Source organism: Gymnodraco acuticeps, unplaced genomic scaffold (genome assembly GCF_902827175.1).
Source record: "Gymnodraco acuticeps unplaced genomic scaffold, fGymAcu1.1, whole genome shotgun sequence".
NCBI classification, from domain to species: domain Eukaryota; kingdom Metazoa; phylum Chordata; class Actinopteri; order Perciformes; family Bathydraconidae; genus Gymnodraco; species Gymnodraco acuticeps.
The window spans coordinates 2,739,101-2,750,607 of record NW_022990673.1 but is presented as its reverse complement, the minus strand read 5'-3'; the positions used below and the strand labels follow the sequence as shown (position 1 = coordinate 2,750,607).

The 11,507-nt window shown below is 38.3% G+C and overlaps 2 protein-coding genes across 2 annotated transcripts; one reads left to right on the top strand and one right to left on the bottom strand.

Annotated features, from left to right (window-relative positions):
• Positions 1 to 3,469, bottom strand: sgcb (sarcoglycan, beta (dystrophin-associated glycoprotein)). Its single transcript, XM_034229697.1, has 6 exons — positions 3,425 to 3,469; positions 2,215 to 2,424; positions 1,914 to 2,099; positions 1,600 to 1,791; positions 1,282 to 1,413; positions 1 to 1,171 (listed from the first exon to the last, which is right to left on the bottom strand). Exons 1-6 carry the CDS (start codon positions 3,437 to 3,439, stop codon positions 971 to 973), a joined length of 936 nt encoding a protein of 311 aa, XP_034085588.1. The 5' UTR covers positions 3,440 to 3,469; the 3' UTR covers positions 1 to 970.
• Positions 3,470 to 4,744: 1,275 nt separating this feature from the next.
• On the top strand, positions 4,745 to 10,578 carry spata18 (spermatogenesis associated 18). Its single transcript, XM_034229980.1, has 12 exons — positions 4,745 to 5,123; positions 6,855 to 6,960; positions 7,070 to 7,185; positions 7,341 to 7,459; positions 7,601 to 7,696; positions 7,797 to 7,931; positions 8,016 to 8,247; positions 8,427 to 8,582; positions 8,688 to 8,863; positions 9,078 to 9,201; positions 9,319 to 9,381; positions 9,641 to 10,578. Exons 1-12 carry the CDS (start codon positions 5,037 to 5,039, stop codon positions 9,695 to 9,697), a joined length of 1,467 nt encoding a protein of 488 aa, XP_034085871.1. The 5' UTR covers positions 4,745 to 5,036; the 3' UTR covers positions 9,698 to 10,578.
• Positions 10,579 to 11,507: the final 929 nt, after the last annotated feature.

Genomic DNA, 11,507 nt, shown 5'->3' with positions numbered 1-11,507 from the left:
TTTCACATAGCAACACGTTTCTTTATTGAAACAAACATAGCAATGAAATGTTCAACATTTTATTTCAAAAATAAGGCTGATTGTTTTTTTGTTGTTATTTTCATTAGTTGATCAAAAACATGTTTTCTCACAACAGGCTCTGAGAACATTTCTCAACTTCAGCACTTTTCTTTTTAAAAGACGATCCAAAGCAAAAGTCAAATATTTTATACTATATTGCACAAAATTCAAACCACTCAATAAAGACGTTAAAGCAAAAATGATTTAGACTTTCCTGTCATTCAATATTTCAATATATTTTTGTCACACAATCTACCTCTGTTTTTTAATATTGTGTTATTTTGCTTTAAAAAAAATAGAATATTAGATACATATTATATTATATATCATCCCTTTTAAATCCATTGGCACGTGCATTATCGACAGTCCCAGAAAGAGACCTTCTCTGCTGCTTTAACATTACTGGATGGCTTAAAAAATGTTTATGTTTTAGAGTTTATGCCAAATGTAATTATACATATTGTCATATAGTGTCTCACGCTTCTCAGTAAATATAATTTAACAAAATCTCAAACAAAGCTGCCAGAAACAATGAACAAATGAGCAAATACAATACCTCTACACGGTTTGTAAATTGGTAATACTGGACGGTAAGGCAAAAAGAAAATACTGCCGTTTCTCATTTCTATCAATGGCCATTGTAAACCACAATGTAATGAGTTATACTGATATGGCATAAAATAGGATACAGTTGGCACATCTGAAAACCATTAAAAACACATATGTTCATATCTTTGGCCAAGTTGCAATGATCTGTAACACAATTCCTGTTTGGCAACTAAAATAAGGAATACAGAATTTGACGGGTACACTGCAGAGTCCTATAGAATTTTCTATACACACAAATGTGTAATTTGACTTTAGTGGTGACAAAATGTAGACACTTGAAAGTAGACTTTAGCCAACTCTCCTACTGAGTTTTTCCACACGGGTTATCTGAAGTCTGGCAGCCCATGTTGGGATATTTCACCTGCACACGGAACAGAGTCCCATCTGCACACATGCAGAGCTTATACCGTTCCATGCCTTCATCAAAATACACATCTCCTGCAGAGTTAGGGATGCGTGAAACATTGAACATGACTGATCCATTCAGAATGATGCTGTTCTCCTGCAAAGAGAAAATAACACCATCTTTAAACCATATACATGCAAGAGTTTGCAAAACCTTTATTATAAAACCTGCCCTCCGTAACCCATGTTACAACACTCCATACTTACAGCCCTGAGCTCGATGCCTCCGCCCACTTTGAACTCTACAGTCCGGCCCATGATGTTGACGCCCTCGTTTCCACGAATGATGGCCTTGCCGTCCCCTTTAATGTTCAGGTCAGAAGATGCACTACTGGTGATCTAAAATAAGAGACAAAATGAACACAACAGTCAAAAACAAAGGCAGTAATACAAGTTTAATTGAACTATTATTGGTTGTTGTTTACTGATAGTATTTCACAACCTGTGCACAAACCAATAAAAACAAAAACTATTGTTAGGCTAATATTACTTTTTTGTTATAGTTATTATAAGCATTATACACACCCTTTCGGTGGAAGCCTTTTTAACACTGAGAATTTTGACTCCTTTGGGCAAGTGGAACTCATGGTTTTCAAAGTCTGTGCTGAAGTACGTGTTCTGTGTCCGAGGGTCTGTGAAGGTTATGCCAACGTCACTAACGATTGAGGTCTTTTCTTTCTCCACACTCAGCTTAGTGGTGCCTTGCTGGAACACAACCTGAAACGACATGCATCAAATTAACGAGAAGCATTATAAAAATATGTACACAATATTTAAGCTTCTATCTTTTCAAATTGCTCAGTGTACTGTTTACTGTGAGTCTCCTCTGTGTTTCTTACCGGATTGTTGTTTCCAACGAGGACGAGGTCCTGGTCCTTGCGGCCTCCTACTGTGCTCTTGTGCAGTGGGTGAACGATGCCCATGTCCGCCTTCTGTTTGAAGCGCAGTAGTCCACTCTCATGGAACTCCATACTGTCACAACCATTCGGACCAATACGGATCACTGTCCATATTACCAGAGTGATCTGAGGGAAATAATGCAACAACACATAAGGATATATGAAGCTCTGCCAACTTTGTATCATATTTTTCAGTAGTGTATTCAAGACAATGCATTAGATTGACATTTGTATTGCTTACAATAAGGTTAATTAAGGCGAGGATGAAGAGGAGGATAACGATGCAAACAGCCATGTTTCCCTTTCGTCCTCTCAGTCCAGTTTTATGAAGACGTTCCTCTTCTATGGGTACATATCCTGCTTTGAAGTTACTGTTGTGTTCCTTGTTGATATTCCGTCTTTCTATAGCCTTCTCCCGCATGGACTTCTTCACAGGCCCATTTGAACTCTCCTGGAAAGGCAAAACAATAAACAAAACAACACTCAAATGTATAACAAGGACAGGCTGCTTCACCTACGCTGTGAACGAGACAACTGCAGGTTCTTCCTGCTGCTGCAGACTCAACAGGTCTGTCTACTGATTTTATTTAGCTGTTTAAAGTTTATATAGTTATCATATCAAGCTATTTTTTGACTGATGGTCCTTGTTATTGCACTTTACTGCTGTCCCATGGCAAATGTCCACACTGTAGGGCTAATACAACATGATCTTATCGAACTTATAACACCCTTCACATAGATAGACTGGAATTGACCCTTTAAAATCTAAATAGGCTACCCTCCAAGGCAAGACAATTACATTTCACACGTAGCATGTTATATTGTTCCCATGCGTTTCTCCCTGATTGGAACAGTTTACTCTACATTTCTTCTACCTACCTCTACAATCTTTAGGTTTGAGATGTTATCTCTATCAATTAATACGATTTACCAGCCAAATTATGGTAAAATATTGGATGGTAGATACAAAATACCAATAAAAATCTATCTAGCTATTTTGCAGGTGGACACAATGAATTCATTTTGATCCCTGTTTCCTATTTATCTCCGGTTTCTAGGCTCAGTGCTGGAATGCCTCTCAGTTAAATACCCCACGACTGCCTGTCTGTGCCAGAACTAAAAATAAACTGCACTCATTTTAGCAGCAATAAATAGAGGCAAGCCCGTGTGTCCTTATTAAGCAGCTTCTATGGCCTTTATTTTAGCAAAAACATCGATGCTGTTTACCAGCACATTGGTCACAATAGCGGCATTGTTATTCCCATGTAACGCTAGCTATAATAACGACACGGTGGCGAGTATTTATAACACGTAGGGTCGACAACAAAGCGGAATGCATTTATATTTATTACTCCGGGTCAATCGGGAACATACCATTGCCCTATTGTCAAACAACAAGCAATACACGTACTAAAATGCAAGAAAAACAACAAATATTGAAGAAAACGGACCTGTTCAGACGCCATGTTGACCCTCCCTCTCCTGCTTGCAGAGTGAATGGGACCGTACCACTTTTCACGAAAATAAAGAACGGGTATGTTGTGATATTATAACAGGTCGAAATAAGTTAGGAATAAAAAGGTTTTAATAAAACGAACATAAACAACCCTTTGCAATTTGTATTTGCATTAAGCGAGCTAAAAAGGGACGTTTATATACAAGTAAAATATGGTGCATTCCAAGTTCAACCATCCAATGAGAGAAGGGTCCCAAAATAGAAAAACATGTTCATTCATATTTTCCATAGGTAAAATGTCAAGCGGGCCATAACACTGTCTCATCCAAGCTCCAACAATGCATTCTAAGCAACATTTGGTACAAAGTAGTACATTTATCAAACAGTTATATTTCAGCTTAGGCTACATATTATTTGTTATTGAATCCTGCCTATATTTAAATAGAAACAGATTTATATAGGAAATGGATACGGTTGATCTAATTTACTAATTGGCTAGCACATATAGGCCTACCTTAACATCTGCATATGCATTCGTCTGCTTGTTCAGGCTGAAATTACTCATCGTAATTATTTTAATTAAGGCTGCTTATATTTAGGCTTTTTAAAAAAAGATACTGGTCTGGCAACAGGACCAGAGAGCTCTCATTATAATAACTAAATAAATTACATAAATAAATAAGGTAAAAAATAAAGAACTGTAGAACTAAAGTCCTAAAGTAAATCTGGAGGTTTATTTAAAATAAATATGCACATAAATAGAAACAAGTGTATTTAAGTTAATACATTTAATTAATAAATCGTTTTTACGTTCTCATCATAGATTATTTTTTTGTTAACATTTCTTTGTTTTGAGCAAAATTATTTTCTTATTAGATTTTTTGAAATGTAAAATAAATACATTGTTTTCAAAGAACGTGTTCAAATGACTTGGATAAGTTATGCTTATATTTTTTACATCTAAAATTACATATGTAATCCATTATCATGACAGCCCAACTGTTAAATCATGTATTACTCTCATGTATATCCTACAGTATTATAATCGGATTAACTTCAACACACACACACAAACACACACACACACACACACACACACACACACACACACACACACACACACACACACACACACACACACACACACACACACACACACACACACACACACACACACACACACACACACACACACACACACACACACACACACACACACACACACACACACACACACAACACACACACTGGCGGAAACATCAGCATTCTGTGTTACCGAGCTACAGTTCACCATGTAGCCGGCCTTTGGTGTCGTTTGACAGTATGACATTACAATCGTATTTACACCCCGGCAGAACAGAGCCTACAGAGGAGAGACAGAGACAGCAGTGCTCCTAGTTTCCGTCAGGATTTCAGGAATGATTTGTATTTAAAGTGGTTTGTTTTCAGGTTGTCGCCTACAGTCTCGTCTCCTGGTTGCCACAACTGAGGCGGTGCTTGGCAGCACAGTCGTAGGTGGAGAAAAGCTGCCAGGACAGGAATTTTAACTGCATCGTGTCCTCCTGCAGGAGCATTTTAAAGCTCCCAGTAGGCTCATTAGGACGGACATGGCCGATACTTTGAGGAGACTGACCCACACATCCCCTTTCAGCGTCCTGCAAGATAAACTTGAGAGCTGGCACAGAGACTACCATGTAAGTTTATCAATAATTAAAGCCCACCGACCTAAATCTGACCAAAGGAGTTCATCTGTTGCACCGTGTTTATGTAATGCATTAGAGGCTATAAGTCACATTTGTGCACATTTATAATGTATGGGTTAGTCAAAGCGTTGCAGAAACATTATTTCCTGGTATAGATGATTATAAATTGCTGTGCTTACTGCTAACTGGTGATTTGTCCACTATCTCGATTTGTATATACTTTTTATTCGGCTATTTTTATTACGGGCAATGCCATGGAATGCAGTGGTTTAGATGATGCATGCATTTATTTAAAAATACCACAACAAAGGAATGCAAAGCTTGTTTTAGATGACATTGATTTCCCGGTTGAGTTTGGTTGCTATGGACGCCGGTTGCCCTGGCTACAGGTGGACTTTTCCGAAGAAGTTTTTCTGCTACGATGGTTCACTTCCTGTTACTTCCGGTAGAAATCCGCTGGGTGGCTTAACCCTCCTGTTATCCTCAGATTTACTTTACACCCTTTATCCTCTGGGGTCAATTTGATCCCAGTAGTTTAAAACTCAAGACAATGATCATATTCCAAATATTAACCAACATGTATGTCTTTGGTGCTTTAGGTATCTTAGTTGACTACCTAAATAACCATCTAAATAAAACATTACCCCAACTTTCCCCCCTACATACATCCAGAATTCCTATTATGTGACTATCGACAAATATATAAATCACCATAAAATCTCACTGACTGATATAAAATGTTAAAGTAAGATCTTTTTGATGTTGTTAAAGAACCAATAACTAAAGCAGAGGGTAGTTTTTTTACAATGACACATTTGCATGTCACCTCAATATCATCTTACACAATCAACACAAATATGTGTAAAATATTGACATTTGTATATGTTTTCTATTACTAAAACAGCCTGGGGTCAAATGTACCCCAAGGAACACCGATGCGTACAAAGTGCGTACAGGACATTTTATGTTTACCCATTAGTCCTCACTAAATTAGGAAAAGTCATGAAATACTAAGCAAAGAAAATAATGTTAACCATTTTTTTCTGGTAACATTGAATTGGGTCAAATTGACCCCAAGGATAACAGGAGGGTTAAGGTGGCAGAGGTACCGGAAGTGGCTTTTAATTATTTTTATTTAGGGTTTTTTATTTAACTAATGCCACACAATTTGACTACAGGAAATAATGTGAAAAATCCATACAGTTAAACATCCAAGGGGGTAAGCACAAAATGGTATGGAAAACAAACAAAAGAAAAACTAATTAAAATAAAAGATTAGTAAACAAATTATATTTGCTAAATATATGAATGTGTAATATAAGGAGTTTTTATTTATACCTATGAAAGAACATTCTAGGAAAAAGGTATTCATCATTCCTGTTGTTTTTATTGAAACAATTATATAAGGTTAGAACACAAAATCTTGTACAGCAAACAGTGGCGTTATACGTTTTAACAGTTATTTATACACCAATAATTGTCCATAAGGACATAATACTGTATATTAAGCTACAAAATAAAATATACAACAAAACAGCCTATGTACAGTAGCTGCAGCCTGTTACATTTAGCAATTTTAAATGATTCATGTTTTTAAATATTTGATTACATTAATAAAAAACTAGCTGAATAGTCATTCTCCTTGTCATCTTATGTCTGAAATGAACTAACTTCACGTTGTCTAGTTAATTAGCCTATTGTTTATCATTTTTGTCCTCCCAGGTTATTTCCTGTGACAACAATCTAAATAGATGCTGTGAACTGATTGAACTAACCGCAAAGGTCCAAGGTCAACTGTTTACCATCCTTAACCACACAGCTGCTGAAGGTAAGCTTTATATTGGCAGTATAGTAAAACACAGCAGTATAACATTATCCCTCTCATAATAACAAGCAAGCTATTCTTCACACTCACTGGTTTTACACTGATGACTCAGGTGGACACTATGCTGGAGTGGACACTCTCAAAACTCGCCTGCTGCCGTGGCTTGGAACCTGTTTCTCCATGGCCAGGCCCGTGGTCTCTGATGACACCAGTCTGCAGCTCATCCAGGTGACAAGCTTTTACTTTGCTTATTAAAACAATCTTATATGGAAATCCATCAAAAATAATCCAGTGTAACACACAGTGTCCAACAAATTACAATGAGTTCTCTTCAATATGTACATCTCCAGTTGTGGTAACTGGATATAATTTGTTTTGATCAGGATTCAGTTGAAAAGGACCGAAGGATCAGGGAGCTCTCTGCCTCCCTTGACAGTGACATACAGAGGAAGGACACCGAGCTGTGCTCCACTCGCCTGCAGTTGGACTCCATGAGAGCAGAGTGAGTCCAACAGATAAGACAGCAGAAGCAGAGCAGTCATTCAGTTTCCTTCCTCAACAAGCATGGCTTGGGTTTAAATGCATTTGGATAAAAGTCCATGGAAAATTGGGATGTATATCATCTAATTTTTTATCTCTTCAGATTGGTCGATACTCAGCAGGAACTGGATGTCACAAAGAGAGAGTCAGCAACTACTCTGCTGGCAACTGAAGAAGAAATATTGCAACTGAAAGCAGAGTGGGTGGTTCACAAAAAATAGTGCCATGATCTATTTGCTCTCAAGTGAAATATACATAATGTGCTACTTTTCATGATGTGAAGCGTGTCTGTCTTTCAGTTTGAGATCCGCACATGAGCAAGTGGAGAGTTATCAAAGGAAGATGGCGACCTTCATTGATTATGAGCGGCAGATTCGCCTGCTCAAAGATGAAGTGTCTTACCTGAGCACAGACAAGACCGTGCTGCAGGAGAGGTACACATGCCATCAGTGTATATGCACACAGACACCACTACACAGAACTGACTCGAATGATAACGTTTCTCTTCTGTGTTTCAGGTTGGTGAGGAGTCGTTCTCCGAGCCCCTTGCCGAGGCTCAGTCGCTCTTCCATCCCGATGAGGAGCGAGTCGCCCACCAGAGCGCAGCTCACCAACTCCTCCCGCTACGCACGCCTCATATCACGCTTCAATGACCTGTATGCGGTGGAGCGGCTGGAGGCCCAGGTCATTCTTCAACGCCACATTGATGACGTGGAGATGGTCCAGAAAGTCATCTTCATTGCCGTCGTGGTAGGCCTGAAATTGTTTTAGAGAGACGTGCAGATCAGAAGAGCATGCAGAGAAAAGAGTGCCCTATCTGTTTAAATTGACTTCATATGTGGGTGATTTCATCAGGGTTCATATTATGACTCATTTATATTTAGAGCAATTTACTTTTAAATGTCTTGTTTTTTGTCACCATGTCTCAGGAATCATTTAAGACAGCAAAACTGGCTTACCGTCAGTTCAAGCTGCGAGTGAGAAAGACATTGTCCCCACACTTTGGGTTAGAGTACCTGGAGGATGCAGCAGTGGACTACATCGTCAGAAACCTGGACCTCTATGACATTCAGGCCAGCATCAATGTAGGACTAAACCCTTTATGTCTACTCTCTGCAGCATTTATGGACAAACTAATATGTTACTAAAACGTACGAGGCATCTGACCTTTGTGTTTAATTTCTCCCCAGGATGTGATCAATGCCATGAATGTGAACCCTCGGATCTCTTTTCCGCCAGAGGTGGACTTTTTCCTCATCAGTACCTTGATCAGGGAGATGTGCAGGGTGGCGTTTGCCATGCAGACACTGGACCCCCCGCTTGACTTTTCCTTTGCTAGCGATGGAGAACTTTACAACGACCGCAAGTCAGTCCTTTGTACATTACTGTGTCTAAATTACAGTCTGTCTTTTAACGGAATGCTCTACAAGTGTTCGAGAAACATGTGGTGCTACATGACCTGTAAAACATAGCCAGTATGTTCCTTAGGTTATTTGCAGTCTCTACCAGTAGATGTCGCCCTCACACACATCAATTCTCACAGCTCTCCCTCTTTGTTCCACCTCTTCTCTGACTGACAGGTACCGCCGTAGCTATGACTCTGAGTTAACTGCTCCTCTGGTGATGTACCATGTGTGGCCTTCCCTGTTGGAAGGAGATGCTGTGGTAGTGAAGGGCGAGGCTGTGACAAGAAGGGGTGCTGTGGTACTGACTGTATAAAACTTCAAAAATATAATTAATTTGAGTGTTCTCTGGAGAGTAAGGCCTCCCTGAAAGCTCAACATAATGTTGTGTTTTCTTGTGGTACATCTGTTTTTGCAGTGGAGTAGAAGCAGGAGCACCAGCCCTGTGCGCTCTCGCTCACTCAGCCCAACTCGCAGTCTTGTAAGTCTCTATAATCTTTGACAGTACAACCAAACACACAGAGCCATAAGCACCATTTGGGGTTTTCTTCAAGAAGATTGCATTTTTTGTCTGGTTTAACATTCAGCTTGATTTAAATCTAAAATGTATCATTCTTTCTATTAAACATGCATGCAAACCCATGGATTTAAGGGTATGAACTTCAAACCCCTTTGAATTTGTTTTCTTTAAATGTAACTAAATTGTTGTACGCTTCATTAACAATACTATCTTTTTTTAGGCATTTCTTAAAAAAAGAAGCCTGTCTCCTGGACGTCTCAGAGCGAGTCACCTGTGATCTCCGGCCTCTCTATCAACAGTAACTTACAACTTTACATCATATCATTAAAATAAACGTTAAAGTATTATTATTTGTATATTCCTTTGTGCTTACACCAAATAAAGCAATGAATTCCTTAGAGACTCAACCACCCAAAGGCTTTCTAGAGTTTACAAATCTGGGGCATTTTGATGGGACTTTGAGGTACTTGAGGTCAGTACCTGTAGATTATAGGTAAAGCAAAAGCAGTGTGGCAGATTACTGAGCATTCGTCTTAATTGACTATATTAACTCTAAGATAGATAATACTAACAGTATTTTAGTAATAGTTAGAAACCTTAAAGTGCATTTTTCAGAGGGAAACTAGTCTTGCAGCACTTTCTTAGTCTTACATATGCATTGAGAAAAACATATTCAGCCTCTACTCCTCTCTTTGCTTTTGACCAAAAGTCTAAGCGAAATTCTTTAGGCGTATTGCAGGACATATGGTGCTTATGACCGGTGCTAACTCCTCCAGTACTTGAGTGACAGATTATTGGTTATTGTGATTTTTTGTATCAATTGTTGCAGTGTTTTTTTACTTTTTATTTTCCTCTTTTGGTGCTGTTTTGTATTCTTTGAGATAAATGAATAGTAAAATCATACGTTTATGACAGGAATAGCGTTAGTTATTGTGAACAAGAATGGGACCGGTAGCTAGTCAGTATGAATTCAATATGAGACTTATTTAACATTTACAACTTTTTATCTCTTTAATTGATTAACAAATAAAGTTGATGCAGTTGAATTAATACATGTTGATTTCACTATGATTTGATTTGAGTTGTTTGACGACTATATGTATAGACCGTGTCTTTTGTGATTGATTGCTTTTTTAAAGATGAAATTACAAACCTTTAGTTTTCTGCAAAGGCTGTTTGTTTTTTGTTAATTCTGTCTTTTCTTTGCTATTGATTATTTGTTTCTCTGCAGCCTTAAACTGTTTCTTGTATTTTGGCTCTCAAAGGATTATTCTTCCACAATTTGCTGAATAATTCCCCCAATTTACATTTTCTGACAAAATGAGTAATACTACCCAGTTTTAACATTAGATGGTGCTGCTGCTCCATCATGAATGTGAGCCCACTTTGCTAAATGCACTGCATGGATGCAGGGCAGAGACTCTGCAGCTTAACTTTCTGAATAGTAACTTCATTAAAAAAATATGTGGCCTACCCCAAATGGTATAACTTGACGTCACTATATGTGAAACATAGACTGCTATGAAAAGAAATGTTACAAACCTTAAAGTTTATCCTGATAGGACTTTTTATCATATGCTTTGAGCCATCTTAGGCACTGGCCCTCATTCATGTGTGCCCGTGCACCAGTATGTTGACATTTGAATGAAATTCTTAAAGGAATCCCAGCAGCAACGTCGTAGTGATGCCTTTCAAAATTATTTTAGCAGTTTTAGCCGCCTAATTAGCTCTCTAGGCCTTGCCCGGTGCTGCATCCACATGCCCCACCAGGCAAACAAATTATGCTGCCAGCTCTTCAGATCATTATATGTAAAATAATTTGCTTCGCAGAGCAGAAACTGAGCTCTGAAAGGCCTCTGTGACCTCTGTGTCGTTAAACTGTCTTGACGGGTTCTCACACTGACCAATTCTGTAGTCAGCAGTGGCGAGCCGTCAGGGCCCTCTAGGCCCTCTGTGAGGCCCTAAAATATTCTAAAAAATAATATTTGAAAACATTAAATATAATTTTTTATATTTTGTTGTTGTTACATTTTTCATTAGTTTTACCAAAATAACTTGATTTAATTGTATTTAAAATAATATTTCCA

Coding starts and splice junctions, on each gene's coding strand:
- sgcb (XM_034229697.1), bottom strand. Junction 1,414..1,599: donor AAAAGGCTTCCACCGAAAGG/GTGTGTATAATG, acceptor CTCTTATTTTAG/ATCACCAGTAGTGCATCTTC. Junction 1,172..1,281: donor GAGGCATCGAGCTCAGGGCT/GTAAGTATGGAG, acceptor TTCTCTTTGCAG/GAGAACAGCATCATTCTGAA.
- spata18 (XM_034229980.1), top strand. CDS start 5,037: ATGGCCGATACTTTGAGGAGACTGACCCACACATCCCCTTTCAGCGTC. Junction 5,124..6,854: donor GCTGGCACAGAGACTACCAT/GTAAGTTTATCA, acceptor TTGTCCTCCCAG/GTTATTTCCTGTGACAACAA. Junction 7,460..7,600: donor TTGGACTCCATGAGAGCAGA/GTGAGTCCAACA, acceptor TTATCTCTTCAG/ATTGGTCGATACTCAGCAGG.